Source organism: Ursus arctos, chromosome X (genome assembly GCF_023065955.2).
Source record: "Ursus arctos isolate Adak ecotype North America chromosome X, UrsArc2.0, whole genome shotgun sequence".
NCBI classification, from domain to species: Eukaryota; Metazoa; Chordata; class Mammalia; order Carnivora; family Ursidae; genus Ursus; species Ursus arctos.
In genome coordinates this window covers 47,366,220-47,391,043 of record NC_079873.1, presented here as the reverse complement: position 1 = coordinate 47,391,043, position 24,824 = coordinate 47,366,220, and the positions used below count along the sequence as shown (strand labels likewise).

The 24,824-nt window shown below is 38.0% G+C and overlaps 1 protein-coding gene across 1 annotated transcript in view; it reads right to left on the bottom strand.

The window, feature by feature from the left end:
• Positions 1-1,038: 1,038 nt before the first annotated feature.
• KLF8 (KLF transcription factor 8) overlaps positions 1,039-24,824 on the bottom strand; it is an 87,440-nt gene continuing 63,654 nt past the window's right edge. Inside the window, exon 5 of the mRNA XM_044380385.2 lies at positions 1,039-1,220. Coding sequence (XP_044236320.2) covers positions 1,039-1,220 — 182 coding nt within the window. The remainder of the gene's footprint in view (positions 1,221-24,824) is intronic.

Sequence of the window (24,824 nt, the reverse complement as noted above, 5' to 3'; positions counted from 1 at the left end):
GATTTCTCATCATGCAATATGCTCATAATAGTTGCTTTATGTAAACAAAAGAATAAACAGTACACTGTAACCCCTCAAGACTCTGTCTCAACAGGCTGCCATTTGAATGAGGTCTGTGATTACGGCACTTTTGATATCCTATCCAAATGAAAGTTTCCCTCTATTTGTTTTCAGAATGATCTTGGTTTTGCTTGTTCCTATCACTGCCCAACATATTGGAACACTTTTCTCCCCACTGGTATGTCACTGTGTGCTTTGAATATTTGTTCAAATTTAACCTAATAGAGAAGGTAACTGCAGCCAAATCTTTATCCTGAAGGAGGATGAAGAAGAAGAGGAGAAGTAGAAGTAGAAGGTCATTTCATTCCTTTTGACGGACCTGAGAAGAAGCAATAGCACTGTCTGAAAACTAAACTATAAGAACAAATAGGATTGGATTTACAAAACCTTTGAGTTTGCTAGGGAACTCAGCTTATTCACTGAGAATATGACCTATATTCAGGACCCACATCCCCATAAATCTTACCAGCCATCTAAACTACTATGCCTTTTTCTTTTTAGGAACTTAAATAAATAGTCATTTTAAGACATGACCAACCACTTTTAAGTACTGATTCAAAAAAAAAAAAGATAAAAATTCTAGAAAATAAGAGAAAAAATTGGAATGAGAAGAAGTGTATGTTTGTTCACAGCCTTGAATTTGATTCCTGTTTTTGTAAAGAAATGTCTTATCTCAGAGCAAAGGTGGGGTGGGGGGTTGGGGGGCAACCATGGGTGCTGCACTGGAATTCAACCCATGGGAGGCTGTAAAAACTGGAGACTGGACTGTGGAGAGGTGAAAGTGGAATATGAGTAGCCCCCATGGAAGACCATCTGTCTTTTCCTACAGTCTCATCAACCTGGCTTAGTGAGCTGCTCCTACCCCATTCCCGAGGCAAGCTGAAGTCAAAGAGGAAAAGATGGTTATGATCTGATTGTGCATGCATGCACATGCGCAAAAAAGGACCAGCACGGCTCTTCTAGTGCAGTCTATGCTGCTCACATGGTGTCATGGCGCCTGCGGTGCAGGGATAGGTGGTCAGAGCGAGAAAAGCTACGGTTGCAGTCTGTACACCGGAAAGGCTTGATGCCTGTGTGCTTGCGAAAATGGCGGGTGAGTTCATCTGAACGAGCAAATTTCCAGGAGCAGCCATCCCAGGTGCATTTATAAGGCTTCTCTCCTGAAAAGGGGAATATGACAAAACGAAGGGAATCAGAGATGTTTGGATACTGGAAAGAGAACTGAGTATGTAATCTTTTATCAAGGCTTTGGTCAAAACTTGTGGCAATCACTTTGAGGAAATATTCTCTACCCTTACAGAAATACTGAAGAGAAGCCAAGATGGCAGAGTGGAAACCACAAAGGTGCTGGCTGAATGAAAGAGGCCTTTGCTGGACTTCTGACTCTACTGCATACTAGCTGTGTGACCTTAAATAAGTCACTTCTCCCTGGTCCAGTCTGTTTTCCCATCTCTAAAGGGGGATAAAAATACCTCAAAGGATGTTTGAAAAACCTTTTCTTTCTTTCTTTTCTTTCTCTTTCTTTCTTTCTTTCTTTCTTTCTTTCTTTCTTTCTTTTTCTTTCTTTCTTTCTTTCTTTCTTTCTTTCTTTTTCTTTCTTTCTTTCTTTCTTTCTTTCTTTCTTTCTTTCTTTCTTCTTTTTCTTTCAAATCACAGTAAGCAATAAAGCTTGGATCAAAACCCAGGTCTCTGACACTTTTCACTATACCACATTATAGTAACCATTACCTCTCTTCTAATAGCTTCCAACAAAAACTCAAAAATAAAACCATATACACTGAGAGAATATGATTCACTACAATGGGCCCTCCGCTAAGGTCACAGGCCTTCTGTGTAAGGTCAGACACTCAAGGGTACGGAATGGAGTTAAAGGAAGCTCATCAAACTTTTTGAAATAGCTCCGTGCGTGGTATCTTTAGGTTGCATTGGGTTTATATATGAAATATGTATGCTCCAAATAGAAAGCTAAATGAAAAAAAGTTATAATATAAAACACATTAACACAGTATGACCCCATTATATTGTACAGATCATATACCACATATGTATATACTCAGAATAAAGGCAATATCAATATATTTAAGTGTAAATTATGAGAAATGATTAACAGTGAATGAATATATGGAAAGTGAGGGTGAGAGTAGTAGGAAAACCACCTTTTCTTTTTTCCTACCTTTCTGTATTGTTTGAATGTTTTAAAAATCATAATGTTGTATCTTATAATAAAAATTTTAAAACAGACATAAGGAGATTTGTGGTTGGAAGTTATTGATGAAGTAGGAGGACCCTAGGCTCACCTTGTCCCATGAATGCAGCAAGATAACTATCAAATCATCCTAAATACCCTAGAAATTGACCTGAAGACTGGCAGACCAAAGTCCATAACTAAAGGTAGAGACAAGGCCACGCTGAAGAATGTAGGAAGTGAAAAGAGAGTTTGGGGGAGAAACTGATTGTGGCTGCTGTGGTGGAGAGGGATCCATGGCTATGAAGAGAGGCAAGTCAGACTAACACACAGGGAATCACACAGAGAAAACAAATCCCCAGAGCAATTAGCTTGGAAAGCAAGAGGGATTGGATTTCATAAGTCTTGCAACCAAGGGCTTAAAACCTAGCGTTTTAAGTGTCAGTGGGCTTTGACAGGATACAGCCTGAAGGGCACTGGAATTGCTCCTAGAAAGAAGGCAGGCAAACAACCAATGGACATACAGCATGGGAATAGTGACTGGATGAGTGCCTAGGGCAGAGTGGAAGGGTTATTCACTCATCTTAGAGCATATCCCAGATTGGTAGTATTTAGGGAGTGATCCATCTGGGAACAAAGGAACTAGCTAGTGCCATTTCCCTCCCCTGCCCCTCAGCATAAGCACAAGACCACCTTTGGGAAGCAGCACAGTGCCTACACTCCCTACTTAACCAGCTTGCAGCCCCACCACCCCATGCTTTGGTGGAACGACCCCTCTCAGTTTAGCTTGCCTCAGTCCCAGCACAGTGGACCCCTCCCCCAGAAGACTGCCTCAAAACCCTGCTCACATTGTGTTTCCCATCTCATGAGTTTTTCAAAGACTTGGTTCCAGTAGCAGTGGTGACAGGCCTTATTTCACAACCAGTCCAGAACACAGCTAGTTCAAAAGCACCACATTCAGGCCAAGGACAAAACACTGCCCATAACAGGTAAGAGAGCCTGTATGCACAACTGGCCTGAAGGATAAAGTGGCCAGGACAAACAACAGAGCACACACACCACACAATGGAGACACTCTGGAAAGTGTGAGGACCTGAGGAACAGGGGACACGACAGAACAGGGCACTACAGGACCTGTTCTTCATAAGGCTTTACCATCAATAACAGGAGACATAGCTGACTTTCCTAACACAGAGAAACAGACACAGAGACTTAGACAAAATGAGAAGACAGAGAAATTTATTCCAAATGAAAGAAGAGGATAATGCCACATCCAGAGATCTAAGCAAAACAGATATAAGTAACATGCGTGATAGAGAATTTAAAGGAAAGATCATAAGGATACTCACTGGGCTTCAGAAAAGAGTGGAAGACATGAGTGAGACGCATAACACAGAGAACAGAGATAAGGAATAACATAGCAGAGATAAAGAGCTCCATACATGAAATGAGAAACACATTTGATGGAATGAACAGCAGGCTGGAAGAAGCAGAGGAACAAAATAGTCACCTAGAATATAGAGTAATGGAAAGTAATCAAGCTGAAAAAGAGAGCAAAGGAATAATGCAAAATGAGAATAGACTTAGGGAACTCAATGACTCCATCAGAAAATAATAACATTCATATAATAAGAGTTCCCAGAAGAAGAAGAGAAAGTGGCAGAAAATGTATTTGAAGAAATAACAGCTGAAAAGTTCCCTAATCTAGGGAAGGAAACAGATATCCAGATCAAGGTGGCACAGAGAACTCCTATCAAGGTTGATAAAGGCAGACCAACACCAAGACAAACAGTAATTAAATTGGCAAAATTTGGTTATAAAGAAACATTTTTTTTGGCAGTGGGATAAAAGACGGTAAGTGCCAAGCCCATAAAGCTAGCAGAAGATTATTCAAAAGAAACTTTGCAAGTCAGAAAGCATAATATATTCAAATTGCTGATGGGAAAAATCTGCAGACCAGGACACTCTATCCAGGAAGGCTATCATTTATAATAAAAGGAAAGATAAAGAATTTCCCAGATAAAAACTAAATAAGTTCCTGACCACTAATTAACCCTGCAAGATATATACATATTTTTTATTTTAATGTTTTTTTATTATATTATGTTAGTCACCATACAGTACATCCCTGGTTTCTGATGTAAAATTCGATGATTCATTAGTTGCATATAACACCCAGTGCACCATGCAATACATGCCCTCCTTACTACCCATCACCAGCCTATCGCATTCCCCCACCCCCCTCCCCTCTGAAGCCCTCAGTTTGTTTCTCAGAGTCCATAGTCTCTCATGCTTCATTCCCCCATCTGATTACCCCCCTTTCTTTATCCCTTTCTTCCCCTACCGATCTTCCTAGTTCTTATGTTCCATAGATGAGAGAAATCATACGATAATTGTCTTTCTCTGCTAACCCTGCAAGATATATTAACGGGGATACTTTGAGTGGTAAGGAGAGACCCAAAGTGACAGCCTGAAGGTAAGAAACACAAAAGTAATAACAATGAATATCTTTGTAAAAAATGAGCTAATGAACTGACAAATAAAAGGATGTGAAATATGATAATATTAACCCAACACATGGGGAGGACAGGAATGAAAAATGGGTTCAAACTTAAATGACAATCAACTTAGTATAGACCACTGTATGCAGAAGATGTTATACATAAGCCTAATGCAACCATATATCAAAACCCAAAGATAAGTAGGGGAAAGATATCTGTGGAGTAGGAGGACCCTAGGCTCACCTCATCCCATGAACACAACCAGATAACTATCAAGTCATCCTAAATACACAGAAATAGACCTGAAGACTGACTTTTATTGTGGAGTAAAACTCCTCAAATAAAGGGAAAGAAGAGGCCGCCTCAAAGAAAGTAGGAAGTGTGGAGACATGGTTTAGGGGAGAAATGGATCCCAGGGGCTGTGGAGGGAAAGAACCATGGTTGCAGAGAGGGGGAGAGAGAGGGGAGCACAGAGGGGAACATGCAAGATTGTTTCCCAAAGACACTGTCTTGGAAAAGGAGAAGTGCTGCAATTCATGAGTTCTTGCAATACATAAGCATGGAGTTTTAAAGGACAGCAGGAGTGGATGGTACAGAAGGCACTGCACTGCTCCAGGAGAGTAGGCAGGCAAATAACCCAGAGAGAGAGCATGGAAACAGTGATCTAAACAGTGCCTGAGGCACATGGGGAGGAGATAATTCACTCTTCTTGGAGTATGTCCCTGAGAGGCAGCATTCTCAGTGACATCTCTCTGGAAAAAAGGTGTTGGCTGACTCTATTTCTCTCCTCTGCCCCTCAGCATAAACAGATCCACCTGTGGGAAAGAGTGGAGTGCCAACACTGGCTTCCTAACTTGCATACACCTGGCCTAACACTCCTACACTCTGGTGGGAGAGCCTTTCAGAGTCATGTTTGCCTGAGAGCTAGTGCAGCGATCCCCACCCCCCAGAACACCTGCACAAACCCCTGCCCACAACATGTTTCCTAACCAGAGAGCTCTGCAGGGCCTCAGTTCTGGTGGAGGTGGTGACGAGTTTCATTTCATAAGCAGGCCAGGGCATACCAAGTAAAACTCACTAGATTCAGGCAAGGGACCAAACATTGTCCACATTAGGCAAGACAAGCCTACACAGGGAGGAGTTAAGACGGCGGAGGGGTAGGGGTCCCCTTTTTCAGCTGGTACCCTGAATTGAGCTGGATAGGTACCAGACTATCCTGAATACCCAAGAATCAGCCTGAGATGCAGGAAGATACATCTGGATCTATACAAATGAACATCTCCACCACTGAGTATTGAGGTACAAAGCGGGGATCCCTGAATCTGTGTACAGATATTGGAAGATAAACAGAAGTGGGAGAGAGCCTCTGCATGTGGGCGCCGGGAAGCAGTAGTCACCTGCACTGGGGAACAGGTGGACTCCTGGACCGGCACCCGTGAGAGAGCAGACTGAGACCATGAGCCTGGGAACACATGCAACCAGTCTGAAAATCGGAGTTCTGGAGTGCACACGAAACACACAGAAACGGAGCTCTGGAGCACATGTGGGGGCAGGTGGAGGCTGGCGGATTTAGAAACACAAAGGACAGAGACGTGCCAGCCCTGGAAGTGAGGGCTGGGACACCGGCTGTGGGGTGCACAAGCCAGGATGCTGCAGGGTTTTTAGCAGCACCAACAGAAACAGAGTTAAAGAGGCCAGAAGAGCTCAGTGGAGAGCAGACTACGATCTCTCTGTTCTGAGACAGGGGCTGGGATTCAGCCACTGCTGCTCTGAATCTCAGAAGAGGCACAGAAAACCACCAGGGAAAGCCACCAGAGAACAAAAGCTCGGAAATACCAGCTCACATTGTGCCCATCACCATCCCCCCTCGCAGAGGACAGGAAGATTCTACCCAAACAGGGTTGCCTGAGTATCAGCGTGGCAGGCCCCACACCCAGAAGGCAGGCTGAAAAATCAAGAAGCCCACATCCTTAAGGTCCCTAGAAAACAAGAGCACACTGCCTGGGTCCTGGTTTGGGCTCTGGACAACCCCGCAACCTCTTCTCATCAGAATGACGAGGAGAAATCCCCCCCAGCAAAAAAAGGACAATGAGTCTGAGGCCTCTGCCACAGAACTAATGGATATGGATATAACCAAATTATCAGAAATGGAGTTCAGAGTAACAATTGTTAGGATGATGTGTAGATTTGAAAAAAAATTAATGAAAATATTAATGAGAATATAGAATCTCTAAGGGTGGAAATGAGAGCGAATTTGGCAGAAATTAAAAATGCTATGAATCAAATGCAGTCAAAACTAGATACACTGATGGCAAGGGTAAATGAGGCAGAAGAATGAATTAGCGAATTGAAGGATGCAATGGTAGAAGAGAAAGCTAAAACAGAAACTTGGCTCAAAAAATTCCAATCTCAAGAACGTAGGTTATGGGAGATTACTGAGTCAATGAAACGTTCCAATGTCAGAACCATTGGCATCCCTGAGGGGGTGGAGAAAAAGAGAGGTCTAGAAAAGATATTTGAACAAATTGTAGCTGAAAACTTCCCCAATCTAGCAAAGGAAACAAGCATTCGTGTCCAAGAGGCAGAGAGGACCCCTCCCAAATTCAACCACGACAAACCTACACCACATCACATCATAGAGAAATTTGCAAATATTAGATTCAAACCTCTTGGATACAGTATCGAAAGTGGCCAGGGAAAAGAAATTTCTCACGTACACAGACTTGGCATGAGAGAAAGGGTTGGGGGGGTTTAAAGTGACTTCAGAGAAAAACATGCAGCCAAGGATCATTTATAAAACAAGACTGTCATTCAGAATTGATGGAGAGATAAGGACCTTCCAGAATCGCCAGGCAATGACCAAATTTGTACCCATGAAACCAGCCCTACAGGAGATATTAAGGGGGGTTCTATAAAAGTAAAAAGGCCCCAAGAGTGATACAGAACAGAAAGGTACAATCTATAGAAATAAAGACTTTACAGACAACATGGCATCATTAAAATCATATCTCTCTATATTCAGTCTCAATGTAAGTGGCCTAAATGCTCCCATAACGCCACAGGGTTGCAGATTGGATAAAAAGACATGACCCATCCATTTGCTCTCTACAGACTCATTTTGAACCTAAAGATACAACTAGACTGAAAGTAAAAGGATGGAAAATCATTTTTCATGTCAATGAACCTCAAAAGAAAGCTGGGGTAGCAATTCTTATATCAGACAGATTAGATTTTAAACTAAAGACTGTAGTTGGTGATAGAGAAGGGCACTATATTATTGTTAAACGATGTATCCAAAAAGTGCATATGACAATTATAAATATCTATGCCCCCAACAGGGGAGCAACAAGATACACAAGCTAACTGTAACCAGAATAAAGAGACATATAGATAAAAATACGTTAATAGTAGGGGAACTCAACACTCCACTATCAGCAATAGACTGAGCACCTAAGTAGCAAATCAACAAATAAACAAGAGCTTTGAATGCCATAGTAGACCAGATGTACCTCATAGATATATATAGAACACTACACTCCAGAACAAAAGAATACTGATTCTATTCTAATGCACATGGAACAGTCTCCCGTAATAGATCATGCACTGGGTCACAAAACAGGTCTCAACAGATAGCAAAAGACTGAAATTATACCCTGCATATTCTCAGAACACAATGATTTCAAGTTGGAACTCAATCACAAGGAAAAATTGTGAAGAAACTCAAACACATGGAAACTAAGAACCATCGTATCCAGGATGATTAAATAAACCAGGAAACTAAAAATCAATTTAAACAATTTATGGAGACCAATGAGAATGAAAACAAAACAGTCCAAAATCAATGGGACATGGCAAAGGCAGTCATAGCTGGAAAATACATAGCCATCCAAGACTCACTGAAAACAATAGAAAAATATAAATTCAGTTTTTATATTCTCACCTAAAGAAGCTGGAACAGCAACAGAGGGACAGGCCTAATCAACACACGAGGAAGCAGTTGACCAAGATTAGAGCAGATCAATGAATTAGAAACCAGGAGTGCAGTAGAGCAGATCAACAGAACTAGAAGCTGGTTCCTTGAGAGAATCAATAAAATTGACAAACCGCTGTCAATACTTAACAAAAAGAATAGAGAAAGGACCCAAATTAATAAAATTATGAATGAAAAAGGAGAGATCACAACCAATACCACTGAAATTGGAAGGATTACTAGAAACATTTTTCAACAGTTTATGCCAATAAATTAAGCAATCTGGAAGAGATGCAGGCCTTCCTGGAAACCTATAAACTACCAAGACTGAATCAGGAAGAAATTGATTTTTTAAACAGGCCAATTAATTATGAAGAGATTGAGTCAGTGATAACCAACCTTCCAAAGAACTAAACTCCAGGTCTGGACGATTTTCCTGGGGAATTCTACCAAACATTCAAAGAAGAAATAATACCCATTCTCCTAAAGCTATTTCAAAAAAATAAAAACAGAAGGAAAGCTACCAAACTCATTCTATGAGGCCAATATTACCTTGATCCCCAAGCCAGGCAAAGACCCCATCAAAAAGGAGAATTACAGACCGATTTCCCTAATGAATATGGACGCCAAAATCCTCAACAAGATCCTGGCTAATAGAATCCAACAGTACATTCAAAGGATTATCCATCATGACCAAGTGGGATTCATCCCTGGGATGGAAAGGTGGTTCAACATTTGCACATCGATGAGCGTGACACATCATATCAACAAGAAAAGACTCAGGAACCATATGATCCTCTCAATTGATACAGAAAAATCATTTGTCTAAATACAGCATCCTTTCCTGATTAAAACCCTTCAGAGTGTAGGGATAGAGGGTACATTCCTCAATCTATTAAAAACCATCTATGAAAAGCCTACAGCAAATATTATTCTCAATGGGGAAAAGCTGGAAGCCTTTCCCTTAAGATCAGGAACACGACAGGGATGCCCATTCTCACTACTATTACTCAACATAGTACTAGAAGTCCTTGCAACAGCAATCAGACAACAAAAAGGGATCAAAGGTATCCAAATTGGCAAAGAAGAAGTCAAAATGTCTCTCTTCACAGATGACATGATACTCTACATGGAAAACCCAAAAGAATCCATGCCCAAACTATTAGAAGTTATAGAGGAATTCAGTAATGTGGCGGGATACAAAATCAATGCTCAGAAATCAGTTGCATTTCTATACACAAACAATGAGACTGAAGAAAGAGAAATTAGGGAATCCATCCCTTTTACAATAGCACCAAAAACTATTGGTTACCTTGGAATTAGCTTAACCAGAGACGTAAAGAGTCTATATTCTAGAAGCTATAAATCACTCTTGAAAGACATTGAGGAAGACACAAAAAGATGGAAAAATATTCCATGCTCATGGATAGGAAGATTAACATAGGTAAATGTCCATGTTACCCAGAGCAATCTACACTTTCAATGCTATCCTGATCAAAATACCAAGGACATTTTTCAAAAAACTGGAACAAATAGCCCTTAAATTTGTATGGAACCAAAAAAGGCCACGAATTGCCAAGGAACTGAAGAAATGGAAAAACAAAGCTAGGGACATCACAATGCTGGCTTTCGAGCTGTACTACAAAGCTGTGATCACAAAGACAGCATGGTACTGCCACAAAAACAGACACATAGACCAATGGAGCAGAATAGAGAGCCCAGAAATGGACCCTCGGCTCTTTGGGCAACTAATATTTGATAAAGCAGGAAAAAACATTCGGTGGAAAAAAGACATTCTCTTCAATAAATGGTGCCTGGAAAATTGGACCGGTACATGCAAAGGAATGAAACTTGACCACTCTCCAACACCATACACAAAAATAAACTCCAAATGGATGAAAGACCTCGATGTAAGACAGAAATTCATCAAAATCCTAGAGGAGAACATAGGCAGCAACCTCTACGACATCGGCCAAAGCAACCTTTTTCATGACACATCTCCAAAGGCAAGAGAAACAAAAGATAAAATGAACTTGTGGGACTACATCAAGATAAAAACCTTCCACACAGCCAAGGAAACAGTCAAAAAAACTAAAGGTAGCTCACGGAATGGGAGAAGATATTTGCAAATGATGCTACAGATAAAAGACTGGTATCCAAGTACTACAAGGGCCTTCTCAAACTCAATAGGTGAGAAACAAGTAAACAAATCATAAAATGGGCAGAAGATATGAACAGACACTTTTCCAATGAAGACATACAAATGGCTAACAGACACATGAAACAATGTTCAAAATCATTAGTCATCAGGGAAATTCAGATTAAAACCACACTAAGATACCACCTTACTCCAGTTAGAATGGCAAAAATGGACAAGGCAAGAAACAACAATTGCTGCTGAGGGTGTGGAGAAAGGGGATTCCTCCTACATTGTTGGTGGGAATGCAAGTTGTTATAGCCACTCCCAAAACAGTGTGGAGGTCCTTTAAAAAGTTAAAAATTGAGCTACCCTATGACCCTGCCAGTGCACTACTGGGTGTTTACCCCAAAGATACAAACGTAGTGAAGAGAAGGGCCATATGCACCCCAATGTTCATAGCAGCATTGTCCACAATAGCCAAATCATGGAAGGAGCCGAGATGCCTTTCAACAGATGACTGGATTAAAGTTGTGGTCCATATATACAATGTAATATTACTCAGGTTTCAGAAAGAATGAGTTCTCAACATTTGCTGCAACATGGACAGCACTGTAGGATATAATGCTAAGTGAAATAAGTCATGCAGAGAAAGTCAATTATCATATGATTTCTCTTATCTATGGAACATAAGGACTAGGAAGATTGGTAGGGGAAGAAAGGGATAAAGAAAGGGGGGGTAATCAGAAGGGGAAATGAAGCATGAGAGATTATGTACTCTGAGAAACAAACTGAGGGCTTCAGATGGGAGGGAGTTGGCGAATGGGATAGACTGGTGATGGGTAGTAAGGGGGGCACGTATTGCATGGTACACTGGGTGTTATACGCAACTAATGGATCGTCAAACTTTACATCAGAAACCAGGGATGTACTGTATGGTGACTAACATAATATAATAAAAAAACATTAAAATAAAAAAAAGGTATCCGAAGTAGCAAAGAAGAAGTCAACTGTCTGTCTTCACAGATGGCATGATACTCTATATGGAAAAAACAAAATAATCGTCCCCCAAACTACTAGAAGTTATAGAGTAATTCAGTTATGTGGCAGGATACAAACTCAATTCTCAGAAATCAGTTGCATTTCTATACACGAACAATGAGACTGAAGAAAGAGAAATTAGGGTATCCATTCCATTTACAATAGCACCAAAAATCCTACGTAATCTCAGAATTAACTTAACCAGAGATGTAAAGGATATATATTGTAGAAAGTACAGATCACTTTTGAAAGACATTGAAGAAGACACAAAAAGATGGAAAAATATTCCATGCTCATGGATCGGAAGAATTAACATAGTAAAAATGTCCATGCTTCCCGGAGCAATCTACACTTTCAGTGCTATCCTGATCAAAATACCAATGACATTTTTCACAGAACTGGAACAAATAGCCCTTAAATTTGTATGGAACCAGAAAAGGCTCCGATACACCAAGGAACTGTTGAAAAGGAAAAACAAAGCTGGGGCATCACAATGCTGGATTTCGAGCTGTACTACAATGCTAGGATCACAAAGACAGCATGGTAATGGCACAAAAAGAGACACATAGACCAAAGGAACAGAATAGAGAACCCAGAAATGGATCCTCTGCTCTTTGGCAACTATTCTTTGATAAAGCAGGAAAAAACATTGGGTGGAAAAAAGACAGTCTCTTCAATAATGGTACTGGGAAAAATGGACAGCTACATGCAAAAGAATGAAACTTGACCACTCTCTCACACCATACACAAAGATAAACTCCAAATGGATGAATGATCTCGATGTGAGATAGGAATCCATCAAAATCCTAGAGGAGAACATAGGCAGCAACCTCTACGACATCGGCCAAAGCAACCTTTTTCATGACACATCTCCAAAGGCAAGAGAAACAAAAGATAAAATGAACTTGTGGGACTACATCAAGATTAAAAGCTTCTGCACAGCCAAGGAAACAGTTTAAAAAACTAAGAGGCAGCCCACGGAATGGGAGAAGATATTTGCAAATGATGCTACAGATAAAAGACTGGTATCCAAGTTCTACAAGGGCCTTCTAAAACTCAATAGGTGAGAAGCAAGTAAACAAATCATAAAATGGGCAGAAGATATGAACAGACACTTTTCCAATGAAGACATACAAATAGCTAACAGACACATGAAACAATGTTCAAAATCATTAGCCATCAGGGAAATTCAAATCAAAACCACCCTGAGATACCACCTTACTCCAGTTAGAATGGCAAAAATGGACAAGGCAAGAAACAACAATTGCTGCAGAGGGTGTGGAGAAAGGGGATCCCTCCTACATTGTTGGTGGGAATGCAAGTTGTTACAGCCACTCTGGAACACAGTGTGGAGGTCCCTTAAAAAGTTAAAAATTGAGCTACCCTCTGATCCATCCATTGCACTACTGCTTATGTACCCCAAAGATCCAGACGTAGTGAAGAGAAAGGCCATATTCACCTCAATGTTCATAGCCACATTGTCCACAATAGCTAAATCATGGTAGGAACTGAGATGCTTTTCAACAGATGACTGGATTAAGAAGTTGTGGTCCATATATACAATTTAATATTACTCAGCTATCAGAAAGAATGAGTTCTCAACATTTGCTGCAACACGGACAGCACTGGAGGATATAATGCTAAGTGAAATAAGTCAAGTAGACAAAGACAATTATCAGATGATTTCTCTCATCTATGGAACATAAGAACTAGGAAGATCGGTAGTGGAAGAAAGCAATAAAGAAAGGGGGGTAATCAGAAGGGGGAATGGGGCGCCTGGGTGGCTCAGTCGTTAAGCGTCTGCCTTCAGCTCAGGGCGCGATCCCAGCGTTCTGGGATCGAGCCCCGCATCAGGCTCCTCTGCTAGGAGCCTGCTTCTTCCTCTCCCACTCCCCCTGCTTGTGTTCCCTCTCTCGCTGGCTGTCTCTATCTCTGTCAAATAAATAAATAAAAAATCTTTAAAAAAAAAAAAAGAAGGGGGAATGAAGCATGAAAGACTATAGACTCTGAGAAACAAACTGAGGGCTTTAGAAGGGAGGGGTTGGGGGAAGGGGATATGCTGGTGATTGGTAGTAAGGAGGGCAGGTATTGCATGGTGCAGAGGGTGTTATACGCAACTAATGAATCATCGAACTTTGCATCAAAAGCCAGGGATGTACTTTATGGTGACTAACATAATATAATAAAAGAACAAACAAAAAAAATCAAAAATTATATTCATCATAAGTATTGTTAGGCTAGTAAAATATTTCAAATACCAAATGATAAGACAAATAAATTGTACTCCTACAATTTTGTTAAGCTAAATTAAATGTGAGAATTAGAACATTTATTTTTAAAGAATTTTGAGAGATATAAGTAAATGTTTTTAATATGATGTTAGGAAATGTCCCAAAATATTGGGTTGTAGAATCTGGTGAGTTGTAATTTTTTATGTATTTTCTATATTTTCTAATTTTTTCCAATGAATATATGTTACTTTTAAATTAGTGAAATAAAAAAATAAAGATCCTTGTTTAAAAAAAAAAAAGAAAGAAAAGAAGAAAAAATGAACTTGTGGGACTTCATTTAGATGAAAACTTCTGCACAGCCAAGGATACAGTCAGCAAATCTAAGAGGTAGTCCTCAGAATGGGAGAACCTATTTGCAAATGACACTATAGATAAACAACTGGCATCCAAGATCTACAAAGTACTTCTCAAACTCAATACAGAAGAAACAAATAAACAAATCAAAAAATGGGCAGAAGATATGAACAGACACTTTTCCAGTGAAGACACACAAATGGCTAACTGACACATGAAAAAATGTTCAAAATCATCAGCCATCAGGGAAATTCAAATCAAAACCACACTGAGACACCACCTTATGCCAGTTAGAATGGCAAAAATAGACAAGGCAAGAACCAACAATTGTTGGAGAGGATGTGGAGAAAGGGGATCCCTCCTCCATTGTTGCTGGGAATGCAAGTTGTTACAGCCACTCTGGAAAACAGTGTGGAGGTCCCTTAAAAAGTTGAAAATTGAGCTGCCTTATGATCCAGCCATTGCATTACTAGGTATTTACTCCAAAGATACAGACGTAGTGAAGGGAAGGGCCATATGTACCCAATGGCCATAGCAGCACTGTCCACAATAGCTAAATTGTGGAATGAGCCAAGATGCCCTTCAACAGATGACTGGATTAAGAAGATGTGGTCCATATATACAATGGAATATTACTCAGCCATCAAAAAGAAGGATTTCTCAACATTTGCTGCACTATGGACGGTACTGGAGGAGATAATGCTAAGCGAAATAAGTCAAGCAGAGAAAGACAATTATCATATGGTTTCACTCATTTATGGAACATAAGATGTAGGAAGATCAGTAGGAGAATAAAGGGATGAAGAAAGAGGGGGAAACAGAAAGGGGAATGGACCATGAGGGACTATGGACTCTGGGAAACAAACTGAGGGCTTCAGAGGGATGGTGGGTGGGGGAATGGGATAAGCTGGTGATGGGTGGTAAGGAGGGCATGTATTGCATGGTGCACTGGGATTTATATGCAAGTAATGAATCATGGAACTTTACATCAAAAACTAGGGATGTACTATATGGTGACTAACATAATATAATAAAAAAATTATTATTAAAAAATAAAAAGAAAAGAAAGCCTATACAGACAATTGACCTGAAGGATAGATCAGCCAACGCACAACAGCAGAATACATGCAACACACACCAGAGTCTCCTGGAAGTGCCAGGCCCTGGGCATTACATGACCTGTACAAATTTTAAGGAACAGGATACAGAACTGCTTTTTCTAACACACAGCAGGTAAAGACATAATAAAATGCAAAGACAGAGGATTTTATCCCAATGAAGGAACAAGTTGAGGCCAGAGGCAGAGATCTAAGTGAAGTAGATATAAGTAATAGGCCTAATGAAGAATTTACAGCAACATATATAAGGATTCACACTGAGCTTGAGAAAAATATACAAGACATCAGTGAAACCTTTACCACCGAGATAAAAGACTTAAAAAAAGAATCATTCAGAGATGAAATGTGCAATGAGATTAGATATAAACATCATGCAAGGGAGAAAAGACTGGAAGAAATAGAGAAACGAATTATAAACCTAGAAGACAAAGTAATGAAAAGTTATTAAGCTGACCAAAAGGGTGAAGGAAGAATTATGCAACATGGGAATAGACAGGGAATTCAGTGGCTCCATCAGAAATAATAACATTTGTATTATAAGGAGTCCCATTTGAAGCACACAAAAAAAGAGGGCACAAAATTTACTTGAAGAAATAATAGCTGAAAATTCCCTAATCTGGGGAAAGAAACAGATATTCAGATCCAGGAGGCACAGAGAACTCCCATCAAAATCAACAAAAGTTGGCCATCAACAAGACATTTTGTACTTAAATTTGCAAAATATAGGGACAAAGAAAAATAAATCTTAAAAGCAGGTTGAAAAAAGAAGTCCTTAACATACAAAGGAAAACACACAAGGGCAGCTGGAAATTCCTCAACAGAAATCTGCCAAGGTAGAAGGGACTGGCACGGTATATTCAAAAGGCTGAATGGGAAGAATCTGCAGCCAAGAATGGTCTATCCAGCGAAGCTTTCATTCAGAATATAAGGAGAGAAAAACAGTTTCCCAGACAAATAAAAACCAAAGGAGTTTATGACCACAAAACCAGACATGCTGAATATGTTAAAGGGCACTCATTGAGTGAAAAGGAGAGATCAAAATTGACAAAGACAAAAGGATCAGAGAAAGTATTCAGAAGCAATGTCAAAAGAAGTAATAAAATATCACTAAATACATATCTGTTAATAATTACTTTCAATGTCAATGAAATAAATCCTCCAATCAAAAGACATAGGATGTCAGAATGGATAACAATAACAAGAGTCATCTATATGCTGCTTACAAGAGACTCATTTTAGGTCTAAAAACACCTGCAGACTGAAAGTGAAGGGAAAGAGAAACATTTTTCATACAAATGAAGGTCAAAAGAAAGCCAGAGTAGCAACACTTATATCAGACAAATTAGATTTAAAACAAAGACTGTAACAAGAGAAAAATAAGACATTAAATACAATCAAAAAGAGTAAATCAAATGGGAAGATGTAAAAGTGGAAATATGTATGTACCCAATATGGGAGCACCCAAATATATAAAGCAATTAATGACAAACATAAAAGAACTAATAGACAATAATGCAATAATAGTCTTTAACATCCCTCTTACATCAATAGGCATATCAAATAAGCAGAAAATCAATGAGGAATCAGTGGCTTTGAATGACACACTGGACCAGATGGACTTAACAGATATGTTCAGAACATTTCTTCCTAAAACAGCAGAATACACATTCTTTTCAAGCACACAGGGAACATTCTGCAGAATAGATTACACATTATCCATCTATCTACGTAGATTAGGTAACACAACAGGCCTCAACAAATACAAAAAGGCTGAAATCATATTATGGTCCTTTTCCAACCACAACTGTATGAAACTAGAAGTAAATCATAAAAAAATCTGGAAAGACCATGGTGTGTCTGGGTAGCTCAGTTAATCATCTGCCTTTTGCTCAAGTCACAGTCCCAGGGTCCTTGGATCAAGCCCCATGTTGGTCTCCTTGCTCAGTGAGGAGTCTGCATCTCCCTCTCTCTCTCTGCCTCCCTCTCCCCCTGTTCATGCTCTTGCTTTCTCTCTCTCAAATAAATAAATAAAATCTTTCAAAAAATTGGAAAGACCAAAAATACAAGGAGGTTACACAACATTCTACCACAGAATGAGTGGGTCAACCAGAAAATAAAAGAAATAAAACAAATACAGGGAAACAAATGAAAATGAAAACACAACACTCCAAAAATTTGGGATGTAGCAAAAGTGGTCCAAGTGGGAAATATATAGCAATACACGCCTACCTCAAGAAGAAAGAAAAATCTCCAACAACCTAACTCCACACCTAAAAAAGCCAGAAAAAAACAACAAAGCTTAAAGACAGTAGAAGGAAAAAAATAATAAAGATTAGAGCAGAAATAAATGATATAGAAACTAAAAAAATTAGAAGAGATAAAACAAAGAGGTGGCTTTTTGAGAAAAATAATAAATTAATAAGCCCTTAGCTATAGTTATCAAAAACAAAAGGAAGAGGATGCACATAAATAAAATCACAAAAGAGAGAAGAGAAATAACAACCAATACCACAGTAATACAAACCATTATAAGAGAGTATTATGAAAAACTACATGCAAATAATTTGGACAACCTGAAAGAAATGGATAAATTTGTAGAAACACATAAACTACCAAAATTGAAACAGGAAGAGATAGAAAACTTGAGCAGCCTAATAACCAGCAAAGAAAATTAATCAGTAATAAAAAAAAATCTGTATATATATATATATATATATATATATATATATATATATATATATATATATATAACTCAGCCATTAAAAAAATGAAATCTTGCCATTTGCAATGACATGGATGGAGCTAGAGAGTATTATGCTAAGCAAAATAAGTTTGTCAGAGAAAGACAAGTAGCAAATGTTTTCATTCATACGTGGAATTTAAGAAACAAATGAGTAAATGGGGAAAAAAGAGAGACAGAGAGAGAGGCAAACCGAAAACTAAAACAATGATAAAAGAACAGACTCTTAACTATAGAGAACAAACTGATGGTACCATAGGGGAGGTGGGGTTGGGTGAATAAAAGGTGTAATGGGAATTATGAAGTGCACTTGTTGTGATGAGACTTGTGTGATATATGTTATTGTTGAATCATTATATTGTACACCTGAAACTAATATAACACTGAATACTAATCACACATTAATTTAAAATAAAATAAAATATATATTAAAAATAATTGTGATTACTAGGGGCTGATGGGATGTTAATAAGAAGTACAAATTATCAGTTTTGCAGGATACGTAAGTCCTGGAGATCTAATGTAAAATAATTTGACTATAGTTAAAAATGTTGTACTCTATACTTGAAGTTTGCTAAGAGGATAGAACTTAAGTGTTCCAATTACTAAAAAAGTAACTATGAAGTAAGGAATATGCTAATTAGCTTGATTGTGGTGACTATTTCACAATGTGTACATATATCAAATTAATAAATTGCATATATAAATATATACAATTTCATTTATTTATTAAAGTTTTTATTTAAATTCCATTTAGTTAACATACAGTGTAATGTTAGTTCCAGGTGTACAATATAGTGATTCAGCACTTCCATACAACACCTGGTGCTTATCACAAGTTCACCCCTTAATGCCCATCACCTATTTAACACCCCCCCCCCACCTCCTGTCTGGTAACAATCAGTTTGTTATCTATAGTCAAAAGTGTGTTTCCTTGGGGTGATTGAGTGGCTCAGTCAGTTAAGCGTCTGCCTTCAGCTCAGATCATGATCCCAGGATCCTGGGATCAATCCCTATGTTGGAATCTCTGTTCAGCAGGGAGCCTGCTTCTCCCTCTCCCTCTGCCTGCCACTCCCCCTGCTTGTGCACTCTCTCCCTCTCTCTTTCCCTGTTAAATAAATAAATAAATAAATAAATATCTTTTTTAAAAAAGTGTTTCTTCATTTGCCTCTCTCTTTTTTCCCTATGTTCATTTGTTTTGTTTCTTAAATTCCATATTAGTGAAATCACACGGCATTTGTCTTTCTCTGACTTACTTTGTTTAATAACCTCTGGCTCCATCCACATCACTGCAAATGGCAATATTTCATTCTATTTCAAAGCTGAATAATATTCTATTGTATATATATGCTATATCTTCTTTATCCATTCATCAGCCAATGGACACTTGGGCTGTCTCCATAATGTGGCTATTGTAGATAATGCTGCTGTAAACATCATGGTGCATGTATTCATTTGAATTAGTATTTTTGTATTTTTATGGCAAATACCTAGTAGTATGATTGCTTAACCATAGGGTAGTTCTATTTTTAATTTTTTGAGGAACCTCCATACTTTTTTTTCAGAGTGGCTACTCCAGTTTGCATTCCCACCAACAGTGCACAAGTGTTCCTTTTTCTCTATATCCTTGCCGACACCTGTTGTTTCCTGTGTTGTTGATTTTAGTCATTATGACAGGGATAAAGTGATATCTCATTGTCGTTTTGATTTTCACTTCCCTGATGATGAGTGATGTTGAGCATGTTTTCATGTGTCTGGTGGCCACCTGTATGTCTTCTTTGGAAAAATATCTCTTCGTATCTTCTGCCCATTTTTAATCGGATTATTCGTTGTTTGGATGATTAGTTTTATAAGTTCTTTATATATATTGGATACTAACCCTTTATAAGATATGTCATTTCCAAGTATCTTCTCTCATTCCACCGGTTACCTTCTGTTTTGTTGATTGTTTCCTTCATTGTGCAGAAGCTCTTTATTTGAAGTAGCCCTAACAGTTTATTTTTGCTTTTATTTCCTTGTGTTAGGAGACATATCTAGAAAGAAGTTCCATTGGCCAATGTTAGAGAAGTCACTCTCTGTGTTCTCCTCTAGGATTTTTATGGTTTCAATATTTGCATTTAGGTCTTTAATCAATTTTCAATTTATTTTTTATGGTGTAAGAAAGTGGTTCACTTTTATTCTTTTCCATATTGTTGTCCACTTTTCCCAACACCATTTGTTGAAAAGACATTCTTGTCCCATTTGATATTCTTTCTTGCTTTGTTTAATTGATTAACTGACCATATAGTTGTGTGTTCATTTCTGGGTTTTCTTCCTTCCTTCCTTCCTTCCTTCCTCTTTCTTTTTCTTCTTTTTCTTCTTTTTCTTTCTTTCTTTCTTTCTTTCTTTCTTTCTTTCTTTCTTTCTTTCTTTCGTTCGTTCGTTTTCCTATTCTGTTTCATTGATCTACATGTCTATTTTTGTGCCAGTACCATGTTTTGATTACTAATGCTTTGTAATATTACTTGAAGTTCACAGTTGTGTGCCTCCACCTTTGCTTTTCTTTTTCAAGGTTGCTTTGGCTATTCAGGGTCTTGTGTGGTTCCATACAAATTTTAAGAATGTTTATTCTAACTCTGTGAAAAATGATGTTGGTATTTAAATATTAATTACATTGAAACTGTAGATTTCCTTGGATAGTACGGACATTTTAACAATATTTCTTCTTCCAATCTATGACCATAGAATGTCTTTTCATTTCTTACATGAGTGTTTATAGTTTTCACAGTACAGGTCTTTCACCTCTTTGTTTATGCTTATTCTTATGTATCTTTTGGTTTTTGTGTAATCGTAATGGATTGTTTTGTTAATTTCTCTTTCTGTTGCCTCATTATTGGTGTATAGAAATGCAACAGTTTCTGTACATCTATTATTTTATCCTGTGACTTTGCCCAATTCATTGATTAGTTCTAACAGCTTTTTTTTTGGTGGAGACTTTTAGGTTTTCTATATAGAGTATCATATTATCTGCAAATAGTGAAAGTTTTACTTCCTCCTTGTTGATTTGGATGCCTTTTATGTCTTTTCATTGTCTGATTCATGCGGCTAGGACTTACAGCATTATGTTAAATAACAGTGGTGTTAGTGGACATTCCTGTCTTCTTCCTGAGAGTAGAGGAAAACCTTTCAGTTTTTCCCCATTAAGAAAGATATTAGCTGTGGGTTTTTCATATATGGTCTTTATTATGTTGAGGTATGTTCCCTCTAACCCTACTTTGTTGAGGGCTTTTATCATGAACGGATGTTGTACTTTCATCAAATGTTTTTTCTGTACCTATTGAAATAATCATATAGATCTTAGACTTTCTTTTATTAACGTGGTGTATCATATTGATTGATTTGTGAATATGAGACACAATTTTAACCTGGAAATAAATCCCACTTGATTGTGGTAAATGATTTTTTAAATGTAATTTTGAATTCAGTTTGCTAGTATTTTATTGAGAACTTTTGCGTCTGTGTCCATCAGGTATATTGGTCTGTACTTCCATTTATTTATTTATTTATTTATTTATTTATTTATTTATTTATTATTTTTTGTGTCTTTATCTGGTTTTGGTAGCAGGGTAATGCAGGCCTCATAGAATGAATTTGGAAGTTTTCCACCCTTTCTTATTTTTTGGAAAAGTTTGAGAATAATAGGTATTAACTCTTCTTAAATATTTTGTAGAAGTACCTGTGTAGCCATCTTGTCTTGGAGTTTTGTTTGTTGGCAGTTTTTTTTTTTTTATTACTGATTCAATTTCTACCCTGGTTATTATTCTGTTCAAGTTGTCATTTCTTAATGTTTCAGTTTTGGTAGTTTTTATGACCTTAGGATCTTACCCAATTCTCCAGGTTGTCCAATTTTTGGGCTTATCATTTTTCATAATATCCTCTTATACTAGTTTGTATTTCTGTGGTGTTGGTTGTTATTTCTCCTCTTTTTTATTTGGGTCCTTTCACTTTTTGATGGGTCTGGTTAGAGGTTTATGAATTTCATTAATTTTTCAATGAACCAGCTCTTTGTTTCATTGATCTGCTTTATTTATTTATTCATTTAATTTTAGCTTTTGTATCATTAGTTTCTGCTCTAATCTTTATTTCCTTCCTTCTGTTGGCTTTTGCCTTGTTTTTCTTATCCTAGATTCTTTAGGTGTATGTTTGAGTTGTTTATTTGAGATTTTCTTACTTCTTGAAATAGGCCTATATTGCTATATACTTCCCTCTTAGGACTGCTTTTGCTGCATCTGAAAGGTTTTGGACCATTGTTTTCATTATCATTTGTTTCTATGTATTTTTAAATTTCTTCTTTGATTTTCTGGTTGATCCATTCATTATTTAGCAGCATATTGTTTAACCTCCATGTATTTGTGTTCTCTCCATTTTTTTTCTTGTGGTTGACTTCTAGTTTCATAGCGTTGTCATCAGAAAAGTTGCATGGTATGTTTTAAATATTTCGTATTTGTTGAGGTCTTTTTTGTGACCTAATATATGATCTATTCTGGAGAATGTTCCAAGTGCACTTGAAAAGAATGTGTACTCTGCTATTTTAGCATGGAATCTTTTGAATATATCTGGTAAGCCCACCTGATATAGTGTGTTATTCAATGCCATTTTTTCTTTGTTTATTTTCTGTTTAGTTCCTCTGTTCATTGATATAAGTAGGGTGTTCAAGTCTTTTACTGGGGTGCCTGGATGGCTCAGTTGGTTAAGCATCTACCTTTGGCTCAGATCATGTTCCTGGCATCCTGGAATTGAGCCCTGTGTCTGCCTTCCTGCCCAGTGGGGAGCCTGTTTCTCTCTCTCCCTCTGCTGCTTTCCCTGCTTGTGCTTGCTCTTTTTCTCTCTGTGTTAAATAATGTCTTAAAAAATATATAAAGTCCCCTACTATTGTTGTATTCTTTTCAATTAGTCTTTTTATATTTGTTATAATTAATTATTTTATATATTTGGCTGCTCCCATGTAGGGTGTATAAATGTTTATAGAACTGTAATATCTTCTCATTGGATTGTCATCTTTATGATTATATATTGCCCTTATTTGTGTCTTGTTAAAGTCTTTGTTTTAAATCTAGTTTGTCTAATGTAAGTATTGACACAGGCTTTATTTTGACAGCCATTTGCATAATAAAATTTCTCTGTCCCCTCATTTTCAGTCTGCAGGTGTCTTCAGGTCCAAAATGAGTTTCTTGTAGGCAGCAATAGATGAGTTTAATTTTTTTTATCCATTCTGACACCTTATGCCTTTTGATTGGAGCATTTAATCCATTTACATTCAAAGTAATTATTGATAGGTATGTATTTAGCGCCATTTTGTTGCTTGTTTTGTCCTTGTTTCTGGACATCTTCTCTGATCCTCTCTTGTCTTTGTCATTTTGGGCTTCTCCTTTGCACTCAATGAGTCCTCTTCAATAATTCCTGCACATCTGGTTTAGTAGTCCCAAACTGCTTTAGTTCTTACTTTTCTGGGAAACTCTCTTTTTTTGTTTTTATTTAAATTCCAGTTAGTTACCATATATGTAATATTTGTTTCAGGGTAAAAAAATGGAGACTCAATGCTTCCATACAACACCAAATGTGCATTAAGAACAAATGCACACCTTAATCTTTATCACCTATTTAACCCATGCCCCTATTCACTTCCACTTTGGTAACCATTAGTTTGTTCTCTATAGTTAATAGTCTGTTTCTCAGGTTGCTTCTCTTTCTTTCTTTTTTCCCCTTTGCTCAGTTGTTTCTTAGATTCCAAATCATAGGTTATTTGTATTTCTGTGCATGTCTAATTTTGGTTGGCATATGCCTCTCTACCTGCATCCATGTCATTGGTAATGGCAAGTTTTCATTCTTTCTTTTTAAATAGCTGACTAATATTCCATTGTGTGTGTGTGTGTGTGTGTGTGTCTCACTTCTTTTCTTCTTCTTCTTCTTCTTCTTCTTCTTCTTCTTCTTCTTCTTCTTCTCCTCCTCCTCCTCCTTCTTCTCTTCCTCCTCCTCCTGCTTCATCTCCTTCTCCTTTCTCTCCTTGTTCCTCTTCTCAAATGTGGAGTTAGGTTCTATGGCCTGGGTAAGGGAATATGCCTAGTCTCCTGAAGTATAGAGAACTCTCTAGAGGTTGAGATTTAGGGTTATGGATTAGGGGTTAGGGTTAGTGTTAGGGTTAAGGTGTTAGTGGATTATATTAATGAAAGAAGGTGACAGTTGAATGACAGTTTAAACACAGTGTAGTTCCAATGTGTTAAAGCTCAGGGCACTTCCCTTATTCTCCTATGCATCCATTTACAAACACACATATATTAATGAAAGAGGTGCACAACTCAAACCCCTGCCAGCCGGGAATCGAGAGATGGCATTCTGGTTCTGGTTCCAAGATGGCGGGGGAGCAGGAGACCTAAAGTTCATCTGGTCCCAGGAATTCAGCAAGAGAGCTACCAAACCATTCTAATTACCAATGAACGCAACTGGAGAA